This window comes from Ambystoma mexicanum, chromosome 11 (genome assembly GCF_040938575.1).
Source record: "Ambystoma mexicanum isolate Mex_15411 chromosome 11, UKY_AmexF1_1, whole genome shotgun sequence".
Taxonomy (NCBI): domain Eukaryota; kingdom Metazoa; phylum Chordata; class Amphibia; order Caudata; family Ambystomatidae; genus Ambystoma; species Ambystoma mexicanum.
In genome coordinates, this window is record NC_090934.1 from 1,199,720,881 (window position 1) to 1,199,746,150 (window position 25,270).

At 42.9% G+C, this 25,270-nt stretch overlaps 1 protein-coding gene across 2 annotated transcripts in view; it reads right to left on the reverse strand.

The window, feature by feature from the left end:
* PTPN9 (protein tyrosine phosphatase non-receptor type 9) overlaps nt 1–25,270 on the reverse strand; it is an 808,671-nt gene that overhangs the window by 407,620 nt on the left and 375,781 nt on the right. For both annotated transcript variants that reach the window (XM_069624559.1, XM_069624558.1), the window contains one exon: nt 5,723–5,847. In XM_069624559.1, coding sequence (XP_069480660.1) covers nt 5,723–5,847 — 125 coding nt within the window. The remainder of the gene's footprint in view (nt 1–5,722; nt 5,848–25,270) is intronic.

Genomic DNA, 25,270 nt, shown 5'->3' on the forward strand with positions numbered 1-25,270 from the left:
GAGCGCTGGGAACATTGAGATGTGAAAATAGGCATCTTTCATGTCCAATGTTACCATGTAATCTCCCATTTTTAATAGAGGGATTACTTCTTGTAGCATTGTCATGCAAAATGTTTGGGGGACCAGAGAGTCAGGTCGAAGATGTCCCCTTATATATAGGAGGTCGGAAGGTGCAGGTCTGAAGAGCTTCTCGATCCTAGGGTTTACTACCCTGGTATCGTTAGGTTGTTCATGCGAATGTTGGATCCTTCTTTGGACCGATTTGAGCAGGGAGATGAACTGGGTTGCTGGTTTTTTATCGGCTAACATATTCTCAGCAAAATCTTTGTCCTGTTGGACCTCTTGTGTTTCGATGCCGAAATGCTCTGCAGCCCTTATTAGTATATCATTAAACAATGGCTGGTTATCAACAGGGGAGTCTGGTAAAACAGGCTCTTGCGGGACTGGAGAGTCCATTGCAAAAACTACAGACACAGTCTTCCTGGTCTTGGTCGTCTTCTTCCCCGGCGGCGTAACCCTCGATGTCCTGATAAGGGGGTTCACTCTCCTCTAAGTAATCTTCATCCCCTACATCCTGATAATAAAGATCATAGGAGAGACGAGGAGTTTTGTGAGGTAGTTCAACCACCAATTCTATAGTGGGCAGAGATCTCTTTTTATAGGGTACACCCGATGCCTTGGATTGAGAGGCTGTAGGTGTAATGTTGGAACTAGACGCCGGTGTAGTGGAGGCGTGGTGTTCAAGTACTGAAGAATTTGAGGATGTTTTTCAAAGAAATTTGCTAGGCAAGTCATGCGACTCATGACTCTGTCAATGTCATCTGCAGACCATTTGGTCGAACTGGGCATTACCCTTGGGTAGGTGGCGACAGGAGTGGCGGTAGAGCGGGTATATTCCTTTTTTTTCAAGTTTTGTAGGGTCAGGCTGATGTGTTTCTTCAGACTGTATTGTAGTATCCTAAAAGGGCATACTTTTATGTTGGTCAGAAGGTTTTTTAATCTTCTCCTTGCCAAGCGAGTCCCTTTCTCTAGAGGAACTGGATTTGTCTCTCTCCTTATGGTCCCTGCTCTTAGAAGATGATTTTTGGAGCTCTGGTTCAAAGAGGGGGTTAAGGACTCCCCCCTGGACTTGTCCCCAGATGTAGGCCGAACTTCGACCGTGGGGATGGCTTGCGCGGCGTCTTTCGCCGTCGCATGGCTGGACGGGGGAGTATCGAGTCAGGTGACTTTGCTTTTGATGGGCTTGTCATGTGGCGGCTGCTCGGTGTGCCCAGAGGACAAAGGATCTTCCCTTCACCGTCGACTCTCGGTGTGCGACCTTACTCTCATTGCCGTGGTGTGTGTTTGTGGGGAGTGTGGTGCCCTTGCCGCTGGGTGTCTTCCCCATAACAGGACCGCTGGCCTGTCTACTAGGGTCGGGGGCTGGCACTGGGGAATGCTGGGGCTCCCCGTCACCCTCGCTGTCCGAAGGGACTGGGTCGCTGCTGTTGTTGGATGCCTCTTTGATGTCTATGGAGGACACGGCCTGCATGGTGTGATGGGCCCAATGTTTTGTTCGCCTGTCCTTCAGGGTTTTCGGTCGGAGTAGTTTACAAGGGGGGCAGAACTTAAAAGCAGTACACTCCATAACGTATGTAGGCAGCTGGGCAACTATGGTAAAGTGTGGGAATGTACATGTTTATGTCCACCCCCCCACTCTCCCTACTTTAGGGCCGAGGCCGAAAGGGCCTTCCAAGACCGGGTGGCACCATCGAAGTCTTCGTCCGACGGTGAGCTTCAAAGTCTTCTTCAATCTTTACTGTGTCGAATCACGGCGTCGGAAAAAGGACAGGAAGACACAGTAAGTTAATTAATAAAGTTCAACGGCATACGCCGAAAATGGACTCTGCTTATATTTAGCGACCGCTCACGATGGCGGAAAAAATCAAACTGAGGTACCAATACACGTGAGGGATTATGGGTACAGGGGACGTCACAATAGGGATAGTATTACTGGCACGTCCTATTTCGACGCCCATTTTCGAGTTTCAAAAAACAACTGTAATACTCTGCAGCTTCCACTAGCTGTCGGCCTATGCATAGCATGTGATCTAAGCAGATTACACAAGCATATATATCACACACACACACACACACACACACACATCATCCAAGTTGCATATTGAGTCCTGTAAATGGATATACATTAAATTAAACACCATACAAACAGGGTGAACATCATGCCCAGGGGAACTTGGATTGCTTACCAAAGGGAGCTACAAGGCTTATAGATTTGACAATGGGATGATCATGTTCAGAATTCAAGATAGTAATGCTGTCTATACATTTTGTGATCGTGTTTCTACACCCTGGTACAGCATGTACATTTGTATTCTGTACAAACCCAATTAGGGTGTTTCTGGGTTGCAATTAACGTGCCTGCCACTCAAGGAAGCCTATAAAGAGATTTTGTTTAAGGATCCTTTTTTATAACCGAAGGTTGGACTAAGTGACTGCACAGTACTAATTTAATTTTACTACAGGGTTTGATTGAAATGGAAAGGCTAATCCCATGTACTTGTTACTGGAGAGTTTGAAGGAGCGTCTTCTGGCATATGGTGATCTGCTTTTGAGAGAGTGGGTGACTATTCATTCACTTTGTGGGCCCCTTGCTCCAAGAGGCGCCAGTTTAGGGTGCAGAATAGTAGCCAACATGGTAGAAACATCTAGCATGGCAGAACAGCCTGATTAGGTTGAAATTCAGTAGTCATCGATTAAGACTTCAGACTCGCTGCTCAATCTCTAGTTATTTTCTGCCTCAACTCTGCAGCACTAACCAGTTTTCCAAAATTCATGCGCTCCACAGCTGGGAGCACAGGAATTCTGGAAGCGCATGAATTTTGGAAAACTGGTTAGTGCTGCAGAGTTGAGGCAGGAAATAACTAGAGATTGAGCAGCGAGTCTGAAGTCTTAATCGATGAATACTGAATTTCAATTTCTGGAAGATGACCACCACAAAAGAACATGGTTAAGCCGACAAAGGACTTTACCTATATTGCATCATTCAGCATGTATTCAAGTGATTGATTTGGCACCAAACATTTTGCACTTTTGTAATTACGCTAGCATTTATAGTACGAGGAGTCGATTGTGGGCATTCAAGCAAATATTAATTTTTAAATGTGCCCTAGTTGAGGAAGGCAACGCCTTTTCATTTTACAATATCAGTCTGGTAAGACATTAGGGGATGGCTGTCCACCAGGAGGCACATGTGCATCTATAACCATTTAATATCTTTTTAATAGTAACAAGAACAGTTTGTCTGTGCAGTAATTCCATGAAAATCATCAATAGGGCCTTTTACAGTACTATGCCCTGAGGGAACATGAACCAGTCTTTGGATGGGTTGGAGCTACTGTGTTACTGCGTGGGAGATGAGATGTGGACTCAAATTGGATCAATCTCAGGTCAGGTGCCTCCAAGCCCATTTTGATGGTGCTGGAACACAAGAACTGTATGGTTAATGGTGTTGAATGCAGTCAACATGCTAAGAAGCATTCGTAATCTTTGGTTGCACTGTACAGGTAACAGAGAAGTGCTTCAATGATATTGACTTGTGGTTTAGTTGCTCCATAATAGTCTAATCATCTGAGACGTTATGCACATTAAGCAAACCATGATTATTTGGGCCCTAGTCTCCCAACACAGCATGTCAAGCATTAAGCTTCTTACTAGCATTTAGCAAAATTGCATTAGAGGACTATTTGCACATGTAAAATAAATATTCCACTTTTATCAATACCCACTAAGAATTGGGATACACTCCTCCATTGTAATTCCTATTTACAATGCATGTTTTGGATGCCTTTCAACTAGGTAGTTCATTAGTTAGGGTCCGTTTCATGCAAGCGCTAATGATTTTAATTCGGAAAATAGTCACGGTTGTTATAGCTTGCATACATAAGCAGGCCTTTGTAATTTAGCAAATAAGCAGGTACAAAATTGCAAAAGGATGTGTGGCTCACACACCATCCATTGACTGGGCGATGTTTGCACTGCACCTTGTGGTGAAGGCCACGTTTGTCCTGTTCTGAATAAATTAATCTGGCGCTCTGAAAATGAAATCAGGATCTGCAGCACAGCAGCACATTTTTACTTTTTTCATTGGGGCCCGTCACTTCTGTACTGCCCATCATACGATCGTTGTAACTTTCATAAAAAAATATTTATTTCCAACAATGAATTAGGCAAAAGCCAAACAATGTAGAATAAATGTGGGGAGATGGCATTGGAAACAATTGGTCTTCTGGCACCTGGAGAAGACCAAAATCCTAACATTCTAATGTGTGCAGGTGGATGCAGGGTTTCTATGGTGCACCTTTGGGATTGCTGGTCCCTGGGACTGATTCTTCTGCTGCCTACCTGTCAAAAGGAAAGACCGTTCCTGAAGCACTGGTTTAAATTAAATCTTTTCACTCACAGCTTAATTTTAATTTCCTCTGTCTAGTCTTCAAATCCCTCTATGCCCTTGCCCCTCCCTACCCATCCTCCTTTCTCACTTTTTATACTTCTCGTTCACTCCGTTCTGCAGATCTCTTTCTTCTATCTCCTCCTCCTCCACCCTGTGCCGCTTCCCGCTTCCGCTCCTTCCAACTTCTTGCTCCCTTCCATTTGAACCGCCTACCCCTTCCTGTCTGTTCTATTACCTCCTACCCCTCATTCCGCACTTCTCTAAAATCCTATCTCTTCCACTCAACTCCCCTAGCTTCCTTTTTTCCTCTCTCACTACTGACACTACCTCTTCCCACTCCTCCCACCTTCTCCCTCACTTAGCCCCTCTCCTTCAGCGCCCTTCCCATCAATAATTGTAAATTTTTCCCTGTACTGTTCTCTGGTTCTGATTCAATTTGCCATGGATTACTTGTTGTATTATGCTTGTTCCTCTTGTTAAGCGCTTTGGATTAAAGCGCTATATAAATAAAAATAAATACAAATACCTGCTCTCACTGACATTTCAATTGATGATGCAGTGCGGGAGCATAGGTTGAGCTGTTAGATATGCCTTTACCTCCTATTAAAAATTGCAGGAGTAGAAGAGAACATTTGGATTGATCCAAGTGAAAACAAATAGCAGTCTCGTCGTTTGTAATTGCAGCGATTGTAATCTGTGTCTCTACAGATGTTTTGAACTATGACTCCCAAGATCCTGCAACACTGAGAAAGCATGCTGAGGCTGATGGGAGTTCTAGTGCCAAGCAACTTAAGAGGCCAATGTTGCAGAACACTGCTCGCCTGCATGAATGCACTTGACAGCCATTAGAATGGTCCCTCATCTGAAGTTAAGAGTCTCTCTGCCCTCTGGCCAATCATCTGGCACCCGAATCTATAACCAAATTCGACAAGGCAGAGATCCTAATTGATGACAACAAATAGCTGTGATTTGTAGTCCCCTACCTTCATTTATATCCAAAACATGAATCCATCATCCTTTTGCCGGCTATGGAATCGGAGTGAATTGCAAAAGACGAAAACTTTTGGTGTGAATATCCTCAGAAGAAAGAACCTCCAGTATATATGCATTGCTCCTAAACACATACAAAACCCCATGCACAACTGGTAATAAACATCTAATTTCGATAGTGGTGCCTTTTTTTTTAAATCTAAATGCAATAGGCGTAAAGGTGAAATATCATTAGGGGTCAAGCAGTGAACATGTAGGCTGGCTCATGAGGTCCATACTCACCTCTCTACAGCACGGTCCAGCAGGTAGAAGAGCGCCTGCAGCACCACATGCTGAATGCTCTTGTTGGGATGGTGTAGTTTGGCTGTGAAGAGAGCAATAGAGGCCCCAGAGGGGTCGCGAACACTCTAGGTACAAAAAGGACAGCGTACAAGTCAGAAAAGTTGAGTTTTTGATGCATTCTTTTTGTCACACTATTAGTGAGCAAAAACGTGCTTACCTGAAACCATAGTTTTGCATAGTATCTTATTTGATCACAAACTACACATCCTGTCATCTAGTGGTTGGGTCAGTAATCATTTTTAATATTTAAAAACAGAAAGGGAAAATTAGTGGACAACGAACTGGGACATGTTGCAATTGGATCCTTTTATAACCGTGAACAGAAGGCTACAACTCTCCAAATCTATTCTCAGTACTATCGTCAAATTGACGTTATGTCCTTCTCTTCAATGCCCTTAGTGAATTATTTTCTACCTCATAGGGAGGCCATGGATAAAGCTGAAAAACGAATGCTACAGTCAACTAAATGTTTCCAGTTGCAGCATAAATCTATTCTATATGAACCAGACAGAAACAAGTATTATTTGGATCTATGTTAAAAAAAAAAAAACAAAGCCAAAAAGAGCAAGTCTCAATACAGCAGAGCTGACACCTTCGCATTTCCAAAATGTTTAATACATAAATCGGACAAATGTCCCCCGCTTTCTGCGTAATGGAAGCGAGGGACACCCTCGCAACCCCCAAACCCATAATGCAGAACAAAGGGAGCTGGGGAAACACCCTGCCACCCACACTCCTCTTGTTCGGCATTGTGGGATTCAGGATTTTTGTCCCCGGCGTATGCACACGAAACGCGCATTTGGTTTTCTTTTTTTTTCTCTGTATTTTCGGGCAATACCATTTATTTATACATTTACAGCAGTGCGCACAGCCCAAAGTCATCTAGGCGCTAGTTAAATTACCAGACAGAGGATGAGAAAGAGGGGGTAGTACAGATGTTAATTGAAAAGGTGGATTTTCAGTTTCTTTCTAAAAGCAGGGTAAGAGGGTGCAACCCGCAGCTTGGAGGGGGCGGGAGGGGGGGGGCGGAGAGCGATTGTTCCAGAGGGTGGCTGCCCAAACGGGGAAACTGGCGCCTCCAAGTCTTTTGTGCTTGTATCTGGGTATCTCCAGGCAATGCTTTTAGGCAGACCGCTGCAATCTCGGAGGGGCTTGTCTTTTCTTCGTCTGGATGAGGTATGTTGGTGCATGGCTGGCTAAGCACTGGAGGGTAATAGAGAGCATTCTCTCCCTGACCTGGAGCCAGTCAAGGAGTCTCCTCACTTAAGAAATGTGGTCGTGTTTTTCCAGGTCCATAGCTGCCCCGAGGGCGTATTTTGAATAATTGTAGTTTGTTCAAGTTTTTTTCTGATGTGTCACAATGTAGTGAGTTACAATAGTCCTGTTTGAACTCAATGAGTGCTCGGGCGAGGTTGGTCTGGTTTTCTGTTGAGAAGAATGGCTTACTGGCTTTGACCAACTTTGTGGTGTAGGCAGCTGTAGAAGCAATGTGGTTGACCTGCCGTGACATGTTGAGGGTGGCATTTAAGCAGACACCCAACGACTATCTCCATGACCTAGTTTAAAGTTGGAAAGATCATAACCAAACAAATAAACCCAGGTCCAACAAACCGACTGATAGAAATCGAGACAGTAGGGAATCTAACAAACTACTCGAATTCAAGTGAGAGTGAAGCAGCTGGACTTGCTCCAGTGATATCAATTTCTGATCAACCGACATCTCAGTCCAGCGAAACACAGTCTGACATCCCTACACCTATACACAACAGGCTTCTACCTCTCCCACCCGTTTTTTTTGTTTTAAAACAGAACAAAAAAACGAGGAAAAAAGAAAGCTAAGACCGAAAATCAGGAATTACCAACTAACTCTATTGCCATTAACATTTCCAGTAAAGTACTATATCCAACGCAATTTACATTACTTAACAAAGGACTCTGCTTTGTTCGTATGTACAACAATCATCTTTTTCCACAGAAAAGTAATCTGTACAAACTGTTCCACAAGATGCAGTGGCAAACGTTCTTTGCCAGTAATCCTATTGAATCTGATTAAATCTCTCTCAGCAATTTTGAGATGCGCCCCAAGAGCATATTTAATACACATGTTAATAACATAGCTCTTAATATGTTTGAAATTAATATGTTGAATCATGTAACTCATTAATTATTGCAAAACCACAAGATCTAATTTGGCCATAATCCCAAACTAATGTGATAGAAACCCTTACAGAAGACGCTAATCCCACATTTAAACCAGCTGACAAAGGTGGGTCAGTTGTGGTAATGGACACCGAATTCCATCGTAACAGCTGCTTGACTACTTGGAGATAGTACTACCTACATGAGAATTAACAGTGAACCGACCATTGAAATCTCAGATCTTATAAAACAGACAGACTCAGCTCATAACAATTAGTTCATTTCTACACCCATCAAATAATTCCTCTTGAACAACTTTCCGATAACACCAGTTATCTACACCTTGCCTAAGATTCATACACACAGTGCTCACCCACTATATTCAGACTGATTGTGGCAGGCACCAGTATTATACTTCAACCATTAGCAACATACCTGGACCTGTTAATGCAACCAATTGTACAAAAAAGAAGTACTTTGCTGTGAGATATCACTCATTTCCTCAATTGCGTTAAGTTGCTACATATATCATCTACAGAAATCATTCTCTTTACTATGGATGTGAAAAGTCTTTATAGTTCTATCCCCCACAACGACGGACTAGAAGCTATCAAATGGATTTTACTTGGAGAGGAAACTTTCCCAGTCAAAAAACATTTTATAATGGAATTAGTTCACATTATTCTATTTCATAACTTCTTCAGATTTGATAATCAGGTGTAGTTGCAAACTTCTGGCCCTTCAATTAGGTCATCCATGGCCCGGCATATGTGAACATTTGAATGCACTCTTGAGACACAACATGTTCAGAATAATTCTCATTAGTCTGCCAGAATTATTACCTGGAAATGTTACATTGATGATACTTCTGCACTCTGGAATGGCACATTAAAAGACCTTATTATTTTTTCGAGATTCACTTAATCGGATACACTCGAGGATTCAATTTACAATGGAAATTGAAAACTCTAAGCTCCATTTTCCAGATGTAGAAATACAATTTACCTATAGTGAATTTCAGATAATCTATCGAAAGAATACTGATGTTAATAATATCCTACAGTACAGCAGCTTTTATCCAAAATCACCACTGAACAATTTGCTCAATAGTCAATTTTTAAGATTAAAACAGATCAGTGACCCAGACCAATTTGAGAAAAAAATTATATAGGCAGATGTACACGTCATCTATAGAGCCCACCTCCTCACCCCCATCATATTGGATGAACATCAAGAGAACACACTGCATGATAACTGGTATCATCCCAATACCACATTTGAAGGTATGAGAGACGTTATACACTCAAACAACTGTATCAAATGTGTTCCCGAACTGATGCGGTAGACATGAGCCTGAAGAGACCACTAGACATAGAAGAACTATAAGTAAAGTCTGACACGTGTGAAGTGAATTCATGAAGAGAAGATACGTGGGCACACTAAACCCGATGTATGGATATCTAGAGAATGAAGATGTGACTAAAGTGATGAAGTAAATATGTATATGCAAAGATGAAGAAAACCATATACACTAAGAAGACGATATGCAGTAGATGTATATACGCAGAAATACAAGGTAGATAATACAATGTAGAAGCTTGCTAAAGTAGGAAATATAGGACGAGTATAGCAGCCATGTTGAGAAAAAGGACATCAGCATCGTATAATAGTGAGAAGCCTTAAGAGGAGAAAGACCAAGGCTACAGAGCAGACAGGCACTAGAATACAGATTTGTGCAAGAACAAAGGATATTTTGCTTGGCTCAGGATCCAGGATGCCGCAGCATAAAGCAACTGCAAGGCACAAAAGGAGTCGAAGGGGATTAGCTACATACGCAGGACATATTTCTCTTAGATTAAGTAAAGGAGTGAATAACTGAGTGCCAAGTATTGTACAATCAAAGATGCAGAAAGCACATGCAAGACAGAGCAACCAAGTCTCCAGAGGTCGAGGAGAGTAACAACACTCAATATAATTGAAAATCAAATAGCACTAAATAAAAGGACAGAATGGAGTGAGAAATCTGAGGGTGTTCTCACATTTTGTCCCCTTAAAAGCCCAACTCATGTAACCAAGGGAAAGGCAAAGTTGCAAGATCCCGACCCTGGGGCAGAGTCTGCGAAGTGGTAGTACTGGGATCGAGGGTCTTTGAAGAACGGAAGTGGGATGCCCCTTTTCCTAATCCCGATCTATCCTACCTCCCGTCTACTGTAATAGGATATCATCACGCATGTCCTACCCTACTCCAAGATCTTCTGTCGAACACTTGCACTCTGAGGAAAGCAAGAGAATGCAACACCCCTTTTTTTTTAAACTGTAACCTAGACTTATCCTCCCATCCCTCAAATATCAAACTATTATAACCAATCTTTTCCTTCCCTGTTAACCTAATTTACTGACGGTACCAGAGTGAATGAACCAATACCAATTTCCTATCCTAAGAACACTCCAGACCAGGCATGGTATTCCCCACCTTCATTGACAGTGACCCACCCAACCCCCTCCCACCTCATAGAATGTATTAAAACACACAATCTCCCACCCACCCCCAGTATCACTCAAGTACTGTGACAAAGAAGTGGAAATCAAGAGGAGTACAGCTTTCCTGAGACGAAGAAGATGCAGATAGAGGCACATCGCCATCTTGATAGGCCATGTCCCACTAACAAGGCCAGGCAATTGAAATCAACCATGCACACCCGCAGCCTATCAAGTCTTCTGGAGGGTATAAAAGGAACACTAGCAATCAGCGAAGAGAGCGAGTTGGGAAGAAAGGTGAGAAGCCTTGGCTGCCCAGGACCAGCTGGAAGAAATAGGGACGCTGAGGGTCTCTGTGAGGAAGCATCCGGGAGAAGCATGGCTAACGACCCATGTTTCCAGCAAAGAAGGGAAGTCCAAAGAAGAGAGCCGGGAGGCGTGCTGATCCCTCGTTACTTTGGCTAAATGAAAGCGAGCAAGATACAACGTTGCAGCCCGAACGCCTAACGCAGGAGACACCAAGTGAAATTGAAAAATAGAATTACAAGGATACACAGTGGCATAATGGTCAGGTGTATGATTACACATTCTCGAATTACTGTAAATAAAGGAAAAGTCTGCAAAGAGGGGAGCTGTGTACGGGCATGAAAAGTGAGCAAAATAGAGATCCGAAAAAAAGGGGGAACTGTGTGAGAAACGAAGTGGGATTGAAATCCCCCAAACTGATAAAAAAGTGTTGACAACAAAGTGTGTTGGAAAAGCATTGAGGAGACCACCAGGCGGAGGATTGATCTGGCTGGCCGCAGAGAGCACAGAAAAAGCAGTGGGGTGGCCAGATTGTGGTGGGGAGGGAGATCGATTCAGGTTGACTGCAGATACCCCAGTAAAAGAGAACTCAAGGATAAGGCACCTGGTTGTGCGACCTGTAATGGGTGGACTTTGCAATCTCACAACTGCGCCACGACCAGGGGAGGCCAATTGAAAGCAGGGAGCTGCATGATCTAAAGAGTTTCTGGGTTCACAGAAACAAGACCCACAGAAGCCTCGAGAACATACCAGGAAAAGGTAGTGAATTTCTTTTGCCTAGTGAACATTGTGCCAAGTGAACGTTTTGCAAAGTGAAACCTGAGAGACTTGTGGAACTTTATAATCCTGAGTGCCTTAAACTAGAGGAAGGCACCTGCAGAAAGGCTCCAATGTCACATTAACTTTATTTTGAACACTACTGAGTTGACCAAATCCCATTCACCCTATTATTCTGTAGAAGTGAGGATAAGCATAGGTTTTGACAAAGACAGTATTTGGTTTTGGACTGACAGGCTTAGACTTCCCTTAGTTTTCTTTCCGTTAGGCCAAATTAGGCATTACACCATCCTGACCATTTAGAATAAAGGTTTTAAAACGGTTTCCCTTGTCTTTGTCGTCTCTTGATACCATGCCGGTTTCCTAATGGACAAAATCATGATGATCTCACTCGTGGTACAAGACCAGAAGATGAGGCCTATTCATAAAGCTCCAGACAAAGATAGCAATGTACCCTCACTCCCTTTAAAGCTCCAATGAAGAGAACAGTGAGCAAGGTCAACTACAAAGAAGCCTTGGCTTGGGGCCTAACTGATGAGCGATGGTAGGCTAATTAGCTAAAGAGGGCAGTTGTCAGACATTGTTGCCCTGCACATGGGTTTCGTTGCTAACATGCTGCTAATGAGCCAAACGTCCAAGATTGGAAGAGAATGCCAATGAATCACAAGGGCCTATGTAATGGTGGACTATACATTGTTGCAGAAGCCTATACGCTTTGGGTATTATGTTATCAGTTTTTTACGCAGTTAGAGGTTGTTCAAGGCATGCCTACCAGATAAGGGGCATCCAATGATGATACTAACACTTTTATAAACTATAGTTATATATATTCCCTTAAACCAATCTCTCCTTCCGGTAGGTTTTTACTGTTTGCGACATAGCATATGATAGGAATTTATAACGTGCCTGTATTCAAGTGTTTCTATGCGTGACGTCATCGCTGCCGCACATCGAGGTATAAAACCTTTTGCACAATTGAAATGCGTTGAGTGTCTGAGCTACAATCTGTTTGTTCGCCAGGTTTCCCTACTTTATTGAACTTATAATAAAGTATTATTTTGCCATATTCTGTCCGGTTATTTGGTACCGAGATACATTTTTTTTGGTAATCCCATTTGGCACTTGGAACGCTCCAGGTGCTACTGCAGAGAAATGTGCATCTTTATCCAAGAGATTCCTTATCACAGGTTACACGAAGGAGATTCTTGAGACAGCCTGCAATAAAGCACCAACACAGGATAGAAATGAACTTTTAGAGAAGATTACACACCCATCTGATCCTCCTTTAGTTCATGCAAGTACCTATTCCAAACAAAGCCACCAGATTGTAAGGTTGATGAGAAAGAATTGGAAAATGTTTAGATGCTCAAACTAAGACTATTTCCTCACCCTCCTTTAATGGCATACAAAAGAGGTCATAACTTTAGAGTGAAACCCCCTAAAAGAAATGCAGATGACCCTCACCAAACAAACAACTGTCATGTTTCCTTGTTTAAATTGCAGCAATTGCAATATTATTGTGAAAGGCACCACTCCTATGTACTCCTATGTACTCAGGTGAAACTAAGGGATTATGCTACATGCAATACCCCAAGTGTTATTTATGCCATCAAAGGCCCTTTATGTGGGCCAGACAGCTAGAAAAGTGAGACAAATGGCTTGAACATAAGTCACACATCAGAATATGAAATCTCCACTAAAACGTAATTTCCTAGAGAATTCAGACACTATTGTACAAATGACATTTATAGTACTAGAAATAGTACGTAACCCATTTAGAGGAGGTGATCTGAATAGAAAATGGTCTCAGAGAGAACCATTTTGGATAGAATGTCTAGATACCCTTATGCCCAAAGGCATGAACAAAGAATTTAACTTACATGGCTGCATTTAATATACTTGTAATCTAGCTTGTTTTATACAAACTTTGAGTTACTGGGTATGAATTGTATTGCCCTTGTGATACTATTAATTATGTCTACATCATGAAATTCATGTCCATTTACGTAACATTTTTGTTACATGTTGGTATATCCAGAGCTTGTCATTTATACATTCAAACTGTGCAATTGAGCGATTTCTTTTATGTACCACTTTAACTGTAAGGTTTTCTTCTATTGGTTCTTACTATAATCTGTTATTTAGACCCATATAATACAATCCGCTTTGTATTTTCTAGTGCACGATACTATGCAAGCCCTTTGGCAATCCGGAATTTGATTTCTAATCTTATTCATCTCTTCTAATGTAATCATTATTATATATACAAAATGAGGAAGCTAGCAGAATTATCAAAATAGAATACAGATTGTGAGTTCGATACTGTAGTATGTCGTCCTTCTTCCAATAGTTTGTAAGGGAAAACATGTCAGTTAATTTTTGAGTGTAGTTGGTTCGCATTAAGATCCCTTCAATCTTCCTCAGAACTTGAATTCTGTTGCAATTTTCTTTTTTTAAATGTTTTATTTTATTTCTTAGCTTTTTACGAATTTGGGTTGGATTCACTTGAGTCTATTCTTTTTTATCATGGACGCATGAAGTGTTTTAAGTTGGTTTCTCAGTATGCACAACCTTGATGCGATGACATCACAATTGCAGTAGAAGAATAGCTCAGGGGTAATGCGCTCGCCTTGGAAGCAAGACGACGCAGAGCAACACAGGTTTGATCAATGGGTCCATGCTTAGAAACCTCTGGGTATTAAGCATGTTATAAATAAATAACCAATTAATCAATAACCAACTTTTCTGATGCTGCAATGTTATTTCACGTTCAAGTGGCCATTTCCTATAGCATTTATGAGCTATCTCATGCACAAAACATTTCTTGCAAATACTCTCATAGAACCTCAAAGTTCTTTTTGGTGCTTTTCAGAGTAAGTAGACCAATTCTACTAACACATTGTTTTTCTACTTAATTAAATTGTAAACATTGCTCCCGACGAAAGGAATGACTTCCTGAACTGCGTAGAGCTCTTTGTGAATAAATATTGGAATTCTTTTACAAATTCTACTGAACTATTCATAACTCTGTATTCTTTTAAGTATTTGTGAATTTACTTTTTCTTCAAATCTTAAGAAATGAAACCAGGTGTTTTGTAAACTTAATTTCAACCAGTTATTTGCAGTATTATGGTGTGCAGGGGCCAATAGGTCTCTTTGGGTTGTGACTTTCCACTTTAAGCCATTAAATATGTACAAATCAAGCATGTATATATAAAAAAGAGAAAATACAAAATATTCATCATGAAATGGTGATGACTGTCACCCACATAACTTAATATAATAGTTTTTAAATACATTTTTATTACAAAACATCATTTGGTAAGCCTCGTCTATTTACCAAAGTGTGCACCAATAGTGCCTTTATATTGTGAGGTTGGGTTGTGACCCATCCAGTAAGTAGTGTCGTTTGAGTTTTGTTCTGGTTTTGCATCAATCTAAGAGATTAATTGACTTTGCATGAATGTGTGATGAGGGAACTGTGGAGACAAAAGAAAGGGCACAACTGGAAATGGCTCCCGTTTGTTAAAACTTTATTAAACAATCTAGGATTAAATTATTTCAGGAACGAAGATGGTGAGTTTTTGAATGAGTCCAATAATAAAATCAAGATGATCTTTGAGGAATGGTCCATGTGCCACTTTGACTAGTTCAAATTTAGCTCCTCCGTCTATGGATTATCTTGTGCTTAAAGACTTATTGGGGCTGTCAGCACTATTTGGAGTACTGTCCTAGAAAGCGTGCTTTATATATTAAATTTAGGTTTAATCTTCTACCACTAGCTACTTTTACTGATAAGTGGGACCAAATGTAATATGATTTTTGTCCGTTTTGTAAAACTACTAGTGAACCTTTATAACATTATTGTCCCACTTACATAGAGTATAGGTTGAAATTCTTGGTTCCCCACATAGTTTATATAACTGCATGAATTCTAGATTGCTGTGGTGTTTTTTAAAGCCTCTAATGTTCAGTAAGTGGTTACAGAATTATCGAAATGTCTAGATGCTGCTTGACAAAGAGATTTTAATGAACTCAATTAATTGCACATATTCTCTTTTTAAAGTTTTATAATGTAGTTTTCATGAATCGTGGATTGCACTGGTTTATTTGTAGGGCCTTCATTTTAACGTGTGATGCTTGGATGGATATGACAAATACTACTTACAAGTAATAGTCTTTCTGAGGCATGTATCTGCATAGAATTACATGCGTTGCATAGTCCACCATCTAGTGGTTGGCTCAGAGTATATCACATGTTTTTCAAAGTCGAAAAATAGGGTGGTGACAGGGGAGTTCCTTTCACAATATCCCTATCCTAAGTCGACGTTCTCAGATTGTCTCTTTTCCTGATTTGACATCTGAAAATGTTACACCTTTTTTACATTTTATATTTCTTTTTGTATTTGCCAGTTGCCCCCTTTCAGGGAGGGCACATGTGATTCGAACCAAATATAAGTATGATAAAGTCCATTACTGGGAAGTAATGCTTGCCATCTGGGGCTTGTGAATGAGAATCACATGCTTTGCATCGATTATCAAGCAGATCCTGAGGAAGGTTGCAGGAAAACAGGGACAGAAGAGATGTTCAATTACTGCCTTGCCCACCTATCAATCTGATCTTGCTTGTGTAACACAGTAATACTGTGAGAATATATACACTGCACTCCAAGTTGCAGCCTTACACATTTCCTCCAGTGGCACATTTGCAATAAAGGCTATAGTTGCTCCCGTGCTGTGTGGTCTAGGTTTTAGGAGTAATGTCTTTTTTGCAAAAAAAAACAGACCTGTATGCACTTGACAATACACCTGTAAATGGTGACCTTGGTAACTAGGTCGCCCTTTCCACCAGTTGCGAAGGAGACAAAGAATTGACTTGTTTTGAGTAATTCATTTAAGTGAAACAGAACGGCTCTATGCACATTCATTGTATGTAGTGCCATTTCCTCCCTATTTCGAAAAGGAACAAATATGGCTGTTCTATGGACTGGTTAACATGGAATTTTTAGAAGTGTTTAGGAGAGAAGCGTGGATGCATGCAAAGCACTACTTTGTGTTCATGTATAGAGATGAACGGCTTGGATACCGACAATGCTTGTAGCTAGCTAATTCTACTGATAAGTGTTACCACTATTTAAAAAAATCCAATTTTCAAGAGCGCTCTAAAGTTGGCTTTGTGCATTGTGTCTTTTTAACACTATATTTAGATCCCACCCAGGGGTGTGGGATGCCAGTTAGGTGTACTCCTTAGACCGCTTCCATGAAAGCATTAACAACTAGAATACTCATTCAAGATATTTTAAGTTAAGTAGTAGAAACTGCTAACGCCGCTAGATGTACTTTGAGAAGGTAGTAGTCTAGCACAGAGTCCAGCAGGAAATGAAGGTAGCAACGAAATGCATTGGGGAGCACTCAATGGGATTAATGTTGCTTTGATTGCAAATTACAAAACATTTCAACTCGTTGTGTTGAACGGAAAATTATATTGTGCCTCCTATTTGATGAATATATGTATATTGGCCTACGCCAAGCTGCTTATAAGCCACTTGCGAGGAAATCTGCGTTGCAAGGTCTTGACCTTAGATCAGTGTAAGCCGCCATTTTAGATCTATCCGCCATTTTATATTCTCCCTCTAAAGTCACCCTGTGTTCTAAAATGGTCGACAGTGTCATTCCGAATGTAACATGGCCGTTTTGACCTCTGTGTATAAACTAATGTATAACTTGCCTGCAGGCTACACGCTAGGGTCATGAACCGAGACCTTGTTCTTCGCTGACCTGTGTGTAGAGCATTACCTATGCCAATGAAGCTAATCCGCGAGCACATGTTGAACATAATACATTCAAATACTGAAATGTGAACGCTTGTTTGAGTACATTGTATAAAACTGTTTGAGAAGGTTTAACATGAAATCCTAAGATATACTGTTGCCATTGAGGCTTGTTGGCAAATGTATTAAAGGTAAACCCTAAACGTACAGATGCACGAACTCGGCACGAACCCTAGATCTGTGATGTATTAACTTATATTAACTCATTGGTGGGTTGAACATCATGATTTTGAAAGAATAAAAGGCGCGACTACTCTAATGTACAGTCGCACTCACTGAGCACACTGAACCACGCTGGAGTTTGCTGTGTTGTACTGAGGGCCGATAGCTATCTGATGCCTTGTCCTTTGAAACTGTTCAGTATAAAATAAAGATCTTTGTATGTTCCTTTGTAACCCGTGTTCGGTGTATTTCCTTTTGGGGTACTCAGCCTCAAAATCTTATTGTTTTCACAGTTGGCGTCCGAATAGGGACCCTCAAGATTCATGCCGGATCGTCGAAGGTTGATGCACGCTATCGGACCGGGATCAGACGGTGTAACAAAAAAGGGGCCCCTTTTCGAATGAGACGCGACACCTCAGCAGCGCTGCACGGCCCGATCCCTGGACGATGAGCTTGTGGTCCGAGGCGGCATCTTGACGAGGGTCCACTAATCGAGGCGGGCAGATTTGCCGAAATCACCAGACACGAGAAAAGAATCTTTGAAATCCAATCGGACCTCTTAAGTATCCTGATAATTTGTTTTGGCGCATTGTATCTGCAAATACAATTACTGACCAGATAACACCAATATTTTGATATGCCTGGGAAATTGTCTACCTGCTACAGGGCGTTATTCCGCAGTGATAGGCAATCTTTGGAATTTAGCCGCCCAGCACCACAGGAGTGTTCGCCGGCTTGTACTATGTACTGTAAGCATGGCATTGGTAGTATAGTGTTTAATGATATTTGGCACAGACAAACCAGACATGCTTCCGAACTTCAGGGGCCAATCAATGGTAGTTTTGAAATCCCTCGTATTGACTATTTAGAGTCAATTTTGTTAAGAAAAAGGCTAGACCTGCAGCATTCGATGTTTTGCAGAATTGGAAAAAGGAAGCTTCGCAGCAGCTTAATAGTAGAGAAAAACATGCACGCCGTCATAAGATGAACGCCGAAAAAGCGTTGTTATATGACCAAGATAAAACAGTCTGAGTCGGCTAAGAATATGAATAGGGCTTTCTCATTTTGCATTCAGAAAATCTATCCTTCTAAAGACTTTCATGTTTCTGACGAATGTTCCTTTCCTGCTGCTTTGCCTCTTCCTGCTGTTATTCCTGTTCCTGCTCCTCCTATTGCTCCTCTTCCTCCAGTCATTGTTCCTCCACTTGTTCCTCCGCCTCTTCCAATTGCACCAGTAGCAGTACCTCCATTGGTCCTGTACCGCTTGTAGTCGATCAGGGAGGGGATTCGAGGGTTGTCACTCGCAATACTTTAACTCCAGAAAAGAAACGTGACTTGATTGCATGGGCTAAACATTGTACGGAGACAGATGATCGAGCTAATGTTTTTTCCACACTTTCTAATATGGACAATTTTCCTGAGAAAAATGTTTTTATTGAAGGGTTAGGGTTTCACTTATGTGTAATGTGGGACATACTAAACAATACAGATCTCCCACAAGGGTTGAGGGATCTGAACACCTTAGTGCTTTCAAGAGACACTGTGGAGAAAGTACAAGAGCATGTTGAGAGGATATTTGAGTTTAGAAAGCAGTTGGAAAGGTTACAGAATGAAGATTAAGATGAGGATGGTATGTATGTACAGAAATGGTTCCTCCCTTGTCGTAAATCGATATCCGAGGAAACACAAATTTGTACAAAGGACGCGATTAGATGGATCACAGATATATCGATAACTCCAGTTGAAGTATATGATACATAGTCAGTATACGCCAGAAAGGAAAGTGATACAGGTAATGGTAGAGTACCTGCAGGATGAATGTGTAAAAAGAAAGATTTGTTGTTCCACAGAGTTATTGAGTATTTATAAGAGAGCTTTTTCACTTGACACTTCTTCGGCTGCTTTAGCACTTGATTTGGCTCTGTTGCTTAGTAAGCGTTCGGAGTTGCCTACTTCTCAGTTGCCCATGAGAGAGGTTCCTCCAACATATTTCCCGAAAATAGAGATTGCGGCTAACGCTGTAGCAAGTACACCTGCTCAAGAAATTCCTGCACATTATGCGTCGCAGTTTGTTCACGTCCCGTTCTCAAAACAGGAAGTGAACACCATTAGACAATCCATTCCCGACATTAGGAAAAATCCGACAGGATTCTATAAAGAAATGGAGTCTGTCTTGCAGTCCTCAGTATTCACTGCCCGTAGATTTGTGGAAACAAGTTAGGACTATAGATGAGGTAGCGGGGTTAGGAGATACATGGGCTAACATAATTAGACTCGATGGAGAAAGACCAGCTGGCGAGAGACCGCCTCAGGCGATACTAACTTTACCTGACAGAATTATTGCTAAATTGAAAACCATAATTCCCGAAAAGAGAATTATTTGGGACAAGCTTACGGCCTGTGTCCAAGGGAAGTCTGAGGGTGATACCGAGTTCTTTAATCGGTTCGAGCAGGTATTCTCGGATTTCAGTGGACAAGACTTAGGCACAGAGTTTGGGAAAAGACTATTCGTAGACACATTTGTGCGTGGGTTGCTGCCTGACATCCAGTCACAAATTCTGTCCTCTGAGAGTGCTTGGCAAGTGAAGTCTCAATCGGAAGTACTGCACATGGCTCAGTACTATGAGAATCGTGTCAATAATGAAAAAGAAAGTGTCGAGAAGAGAAAAGGTGATTTGAAGACAAAAGAATTATTACAACAAATTGTTAGACGTTCTAGATTAGGATTAGAGGTCAGTATGTTCCACAAGGAAGTATGCCCTTGGGTCCTGTAAACATTAACCAGTGTGCCTATTGTCGGCAAGAGGGTCACTGGCGTGCACCATGCCCGATTCTTCGACAAAGGTCAAATAACACATTTGGAAATATGGATAGATGATCCAGAGGTCGCCCGGGTGTAGGAGGCCCTGGTAGAGGTCAGTTTGCACAGGATCCACAGCAACCCTTTTCGCAGGATAATCAGGTACCAAGTGTGGATACTAGAAACATATTTGATCATCCTTCTGCCGCTTGCCTCTCTGAAGAAGTTCCTTTTGACGATATTCTGTTTCGCTAGGATTGCCCGAAGCAGGGTTTGGAACCGACGCCTATTCCCGTTAATCAGAAAGGTCCCTGGGTTGAGATGATAGTGGGAAATAGGAAACATCTATTCTTGATAGATACAGGGGCACAGAAGTGTTCCATTGATCATTCTCGGGTACCAAACATTCCACTGTCAGGGTAAACCAATGTTTCTGTAGGGTTTTCTGGCACACCAGTTGTTTTTTCAGTTTCTTCACCGGTACCTATTTCTTTGGTCCCTTTACGGACCACTGTCCATTCCTTTTGACTTTGAATTGTGGAGAGAATTTGCTGGGGTTGAATCTGTTGAAAGAATTAAATGCAGTAATTCATTGTTCTTCTGATGGAGTGCGTTTGACGATTTCACCACAGCAACTTTCTGTTTCTCAATTCTTGACTAGACCTTTACCGCTAAAATTCAGTGATGTACCAGAGAGTTTATGGGCAATTGACAACAATGATGAGAGTTTTGCAGATTGAGCCTGCTAAAATAGTCTTGAAGTCTTAGTTACTTACCTGTAACTGTATTTCTCCAGCATTGGTATCTTTCATAGATTCACATGCTTGAATATTCCCCGTCGTCAGACTGGGAATCCTCGGTGATAAATTTAATTTTCTTTTTTTTTTTTTTTAAATACACACATTGCTACCTAGCAGTGCATGTACATAGCCCATTATGGCCTATGAGCCATTTCATTGTGTAGTCCCTCCACCTCACTTTGGTCCTTTATGGCCCCAGCCAATGAGGTGGCAGGGCTTAAGCTCCGCCCCCGGCAGCCATCTTTAGATTTTGAACCGTAGAGATTACAGTATGATGGATGCCGAGCATAGAAGCAGCCTCTCAGGGGAGGCGGGCGGGCGCATGTGAATCTATGAAAGATACCAATGCTGGAGAAATACAGTTACAGGTAAGTAACTAAGACTTCTCCAGCATTGGATCTTTCATAGATTCAGATGCTTGAATAGAATACCAAGCAGTTAAAACATGCCACCATTATATATATATATGCATAAATACAGAAAAAACATTTCTGATCAAACCTTTACCATGCAGCAACACAACGGTTACATACTTCGGGAAAGGTGGGAAAGGAGGCTGGTCCTATCTTATACAAAGAGATGGCGGAGCACTGCCTGTCCAACTGCAGCTTCTTTGTTGGTATCTTCAGTCAGGCAGTAGTGTTTGGCGAAAGTATGCAGAGTGCTCCACGTGGCGGCTCTGCATATGTCCTTCAATGCCACCCCTGCGTGGAATGCTGTTGACGCCGCCCTTCCTCTGGTGGAGTGCGCAGATGGCGGTCTAGTTAAAGGGTCGCCTTTCAACTGATGGCAGTGGGTGATGCAGGACGATACCCAGCATGCCAGACTTTGTTTAGATATATGCTGACCCTTGGTACGGCCAGAGAAAGAAATGAATAGCCGGTTTGAGGAGCGGAACTCCTTGGTTCTTTGCAAGTAAAACTTCAACACTCTAGCAACGTCTAGAGAATGTAATGTTCTTTCCGCTTCAGAAGCGTGATTCTGAAAAAAGGTTGGTAAAACAATGCGCTCAGTGAACGACATCTCCGAAAGTACCTTGGGGAGGAACTTCGGGTGAGGCCTTAAGATGACGCGGTCCTTCTGGAACAAAGTAAACGGGGGTTCAGAAGACAAAGCTTGTAACTCACTGATCCTTCTGGCTGATGTGATGGCTATCAGGAAAGATGTCTTCCAGGACAAGAATTTCATTTCGCATCTGTGTATGGGTTCGAAGGGAGGTTGCATGAGGGCTGTTAAGACGGTGTTGAGGCTCCAGTCCGGAACTGGTGTAGGTGTAGGCGGATAAGTACGCATCAGTCCTTTCAGGAAGATTTTAACCGCTGGTAAGGAAAGTAAGGCTTGCGTCTCCGAGGTTACTGTGTAAGCCGCTATGGCTGACAGATGGACCTTGATAGAGGACAGTGAGAGCCCTGACTTAGCCAGGTGCAACAAGTAGGGCAGAATCTGATTAACCGAGGCCGTGAGGGGATCGATTGCAGAGGTCTCGCACCATTTTGAAAACCTGGTCCATTTCCTGGTGTAGGTGACTTGCGTGGACGGGGCTCTAGCGGCCCTGATGATATCCCAGCATTCTAGTGGTAACTTTAGGTACATCAGTTTGCGCTGCTCAGGAACTATGCTTTGAGAGACAGGCTCCTCGGGTCGTGGTGGAGGACCTTGCGGTTCTGTTGTGTCAGTAGATATTGATGTGTCTTGAGACGAATCGGGGGTTGACAGGATAGATGCCTCAGCGTCGGGTACCAGACTTGCCGTGCCCAATCCGGTGCAATTAGAATCAAAGAACAATCCTGTTCTTTTACCCTGCAAAGTACCCTCGACATGAGGGGAATGGGTGGGAAGGCATAGAGGAACTTTCCCGACCAATTCTCAGAGAACGCGTCTCCCAGTGATTGGTGCTCCGGGTATCTTGAAGCAAATCTCTTGCATTTTTTGTTGTTCCTGGTGGCAAAAAGGTCGATCTGCGGATGGCCCCATAAGGCAAATATCCGTTGGGTTTCTTTTTCGTCCAGCTCCCACTCGTGGGACGCTGTGTATTCTCTGCTTAGCCTGTCCGCTAGGACATTGTCCACTCCTGGAAGATGCTCTGCCCTGATCTGCACCCCGTAGTGCAAGGCCCATTCCCAAAGCTGTTGGGCTTCTTGCGACAGGATCTGTGACCTTGTGCCTCCCTGCTTGTTTGTATAGTGCATGGAGGTCGTGTTGTCTGTCTGGACTGTAAGAACTTGACCAGCTATCACCGGTAGGAAGGCTTTCAGCGCCAACCTTACGGCCCTGAGCTCTAACACGTTGATGTGGAGCTGGGACTCTTGTGTCGACCAAGAGCCCTTGGTTTGGAGGTCCGCAAGATGAGCGCCCCAAACTGATAAGGAAGCGTCCGTCCTCAGCAGAAGGGTCGATGTCGGTGCTTGAAACGGCATCCCCTGCAGGAGATTCCTTGGAACCTGGACAATGTCTTCCCAGCCTCCGAAAGCTTGTTTCCATTGGTGGTCCAGAGCTTCCTGCACAGGTCTCATGCGAAGCCTGCAGTTCGGTATGAGGAATATGCATGATGACATCATGCCCAATAGGGATTTGTAAGAGCGTACGGATGTTGTCTCTTTCTGTAGGAAGTTCGAAGTTGAGCGTAGAATCGCTGCTATTCTTTCTGCGGATGGCCTCACTCTGGGAATGCTGGTATCGAGTTCGGCTCCCAGGAAGAGAGCTACCTTGCTGGGAACGGGGCAGGACTTTGTCTGGTTTATGGAGAAACCTAACTCTTTTAGGAGGTTGACAGTCCTCGACACTGCCGAGCGAGCCTTTGCAGCGGAACTTGCCTTTATCAGCCAATCGTCCAGGTATGGAAAAACGTCAGTTCCTGCCCTCCTGCGACTTGCCGCTACCGGCGCCAAGCATTTTGTGAAAACCCTCGGAGCCAATTTTAGCCCGAACGGGAGCACTTGAAACTGAAAGTGAAGCTCTCCCACCGTGAACCTGAGGAACTGCCTGTGCGCTGGATGGATCGGTATATGGAAGTATGCGTCCTCCAAGTCTAAAGTGGCTAAGAAGTCGTGCTTGTTTAACCAAGGTAGCACCCCTTGTAAAGCTACCATCTTGAATGTTATGCGCTTGATAAATTTGTTGAGTGCCCTCAGGTCCAAGATGGGTCTCCATTGACTGTTTTTCTTTCTGACGAGGAAGAATCGGGGAGAATAAGGAACTGGTTCTACTGCTGCCTTCTGGAGCAGTTTTTGCACTTCGGACTTGACCTGTCTTAGCATATGCACTCTGCGAGATGTTGGAGGCAGGGAAGGAGGTTGGTCCAGAAATTCTAAGGTGTGACCCTTTCGGATCACCTGCAACACCCATTTGTCCGATGTAATTGATTGCCAGCGCTGGAATAACTGGCTCACCCTTCCCCCCACCGGGGTGTGGTGAAGAGGGGAAAAAAATTGGTCGTCAGTTTTGCTTGCCTTGTGACTTCCCTTAGGCAGAGCCACGTCTGCCTTTATGGGCGTATCTGTTGGATGACTGATATTTATTGTCTTGGTACGTGCCGCCTTGTGCTTTTTGACCATACGAGGAACGACCGTATCCTCTGAACTTGGAAGATGAGCCTCTAAAGGGACGAAAAGACCGATGGTCCTTACTTTTGTCCTTTAAAGAACTGATGGCTCTGGCTGTGTCCGTGTCTGTCTTGATTCCCTTCAAATGATCGTCTATCTTCTTTCCAAAGAGATCTTGTCCATCAAACGGCATGTCTAATATCTGCGCCTGGACTTCAGGTCTAAAGTTCGTAGCCTTCATCCAGGCCTGCCTTCTGAGCACTGTGCCGTGCGCCATCTGCCTGAAGCCTGATTCGGCCACATCAACCGCTGCGTCGATCATGTGATCCGATGTTGCTTCACCATCCGCGATTATCGATTTTGCCTCCTCCTGGAGCTCTGGTGGTAATTGTTTCGCCAATTTAGACATGCGGAGCCAAAGCTCGCGATCGAACCTTGCGGTCATGGCCAGCGCATTGCCCGCTCTGATTGTAAGCGATGCAGAAGATGATACTTTCCTGCCCATGGCTTCCAGTTTACGTCTGTCCTTATCCGGTGGTGCCGACAACGGTGAGGAGGGGTTGGCGAGTTTCTTTCTGGCCGCCACTGTGATAACCGAGTCCGGTTTCGTATGACCTCTCAAACAAAGAGGTGCCGAATCCGGAGCTTTATAT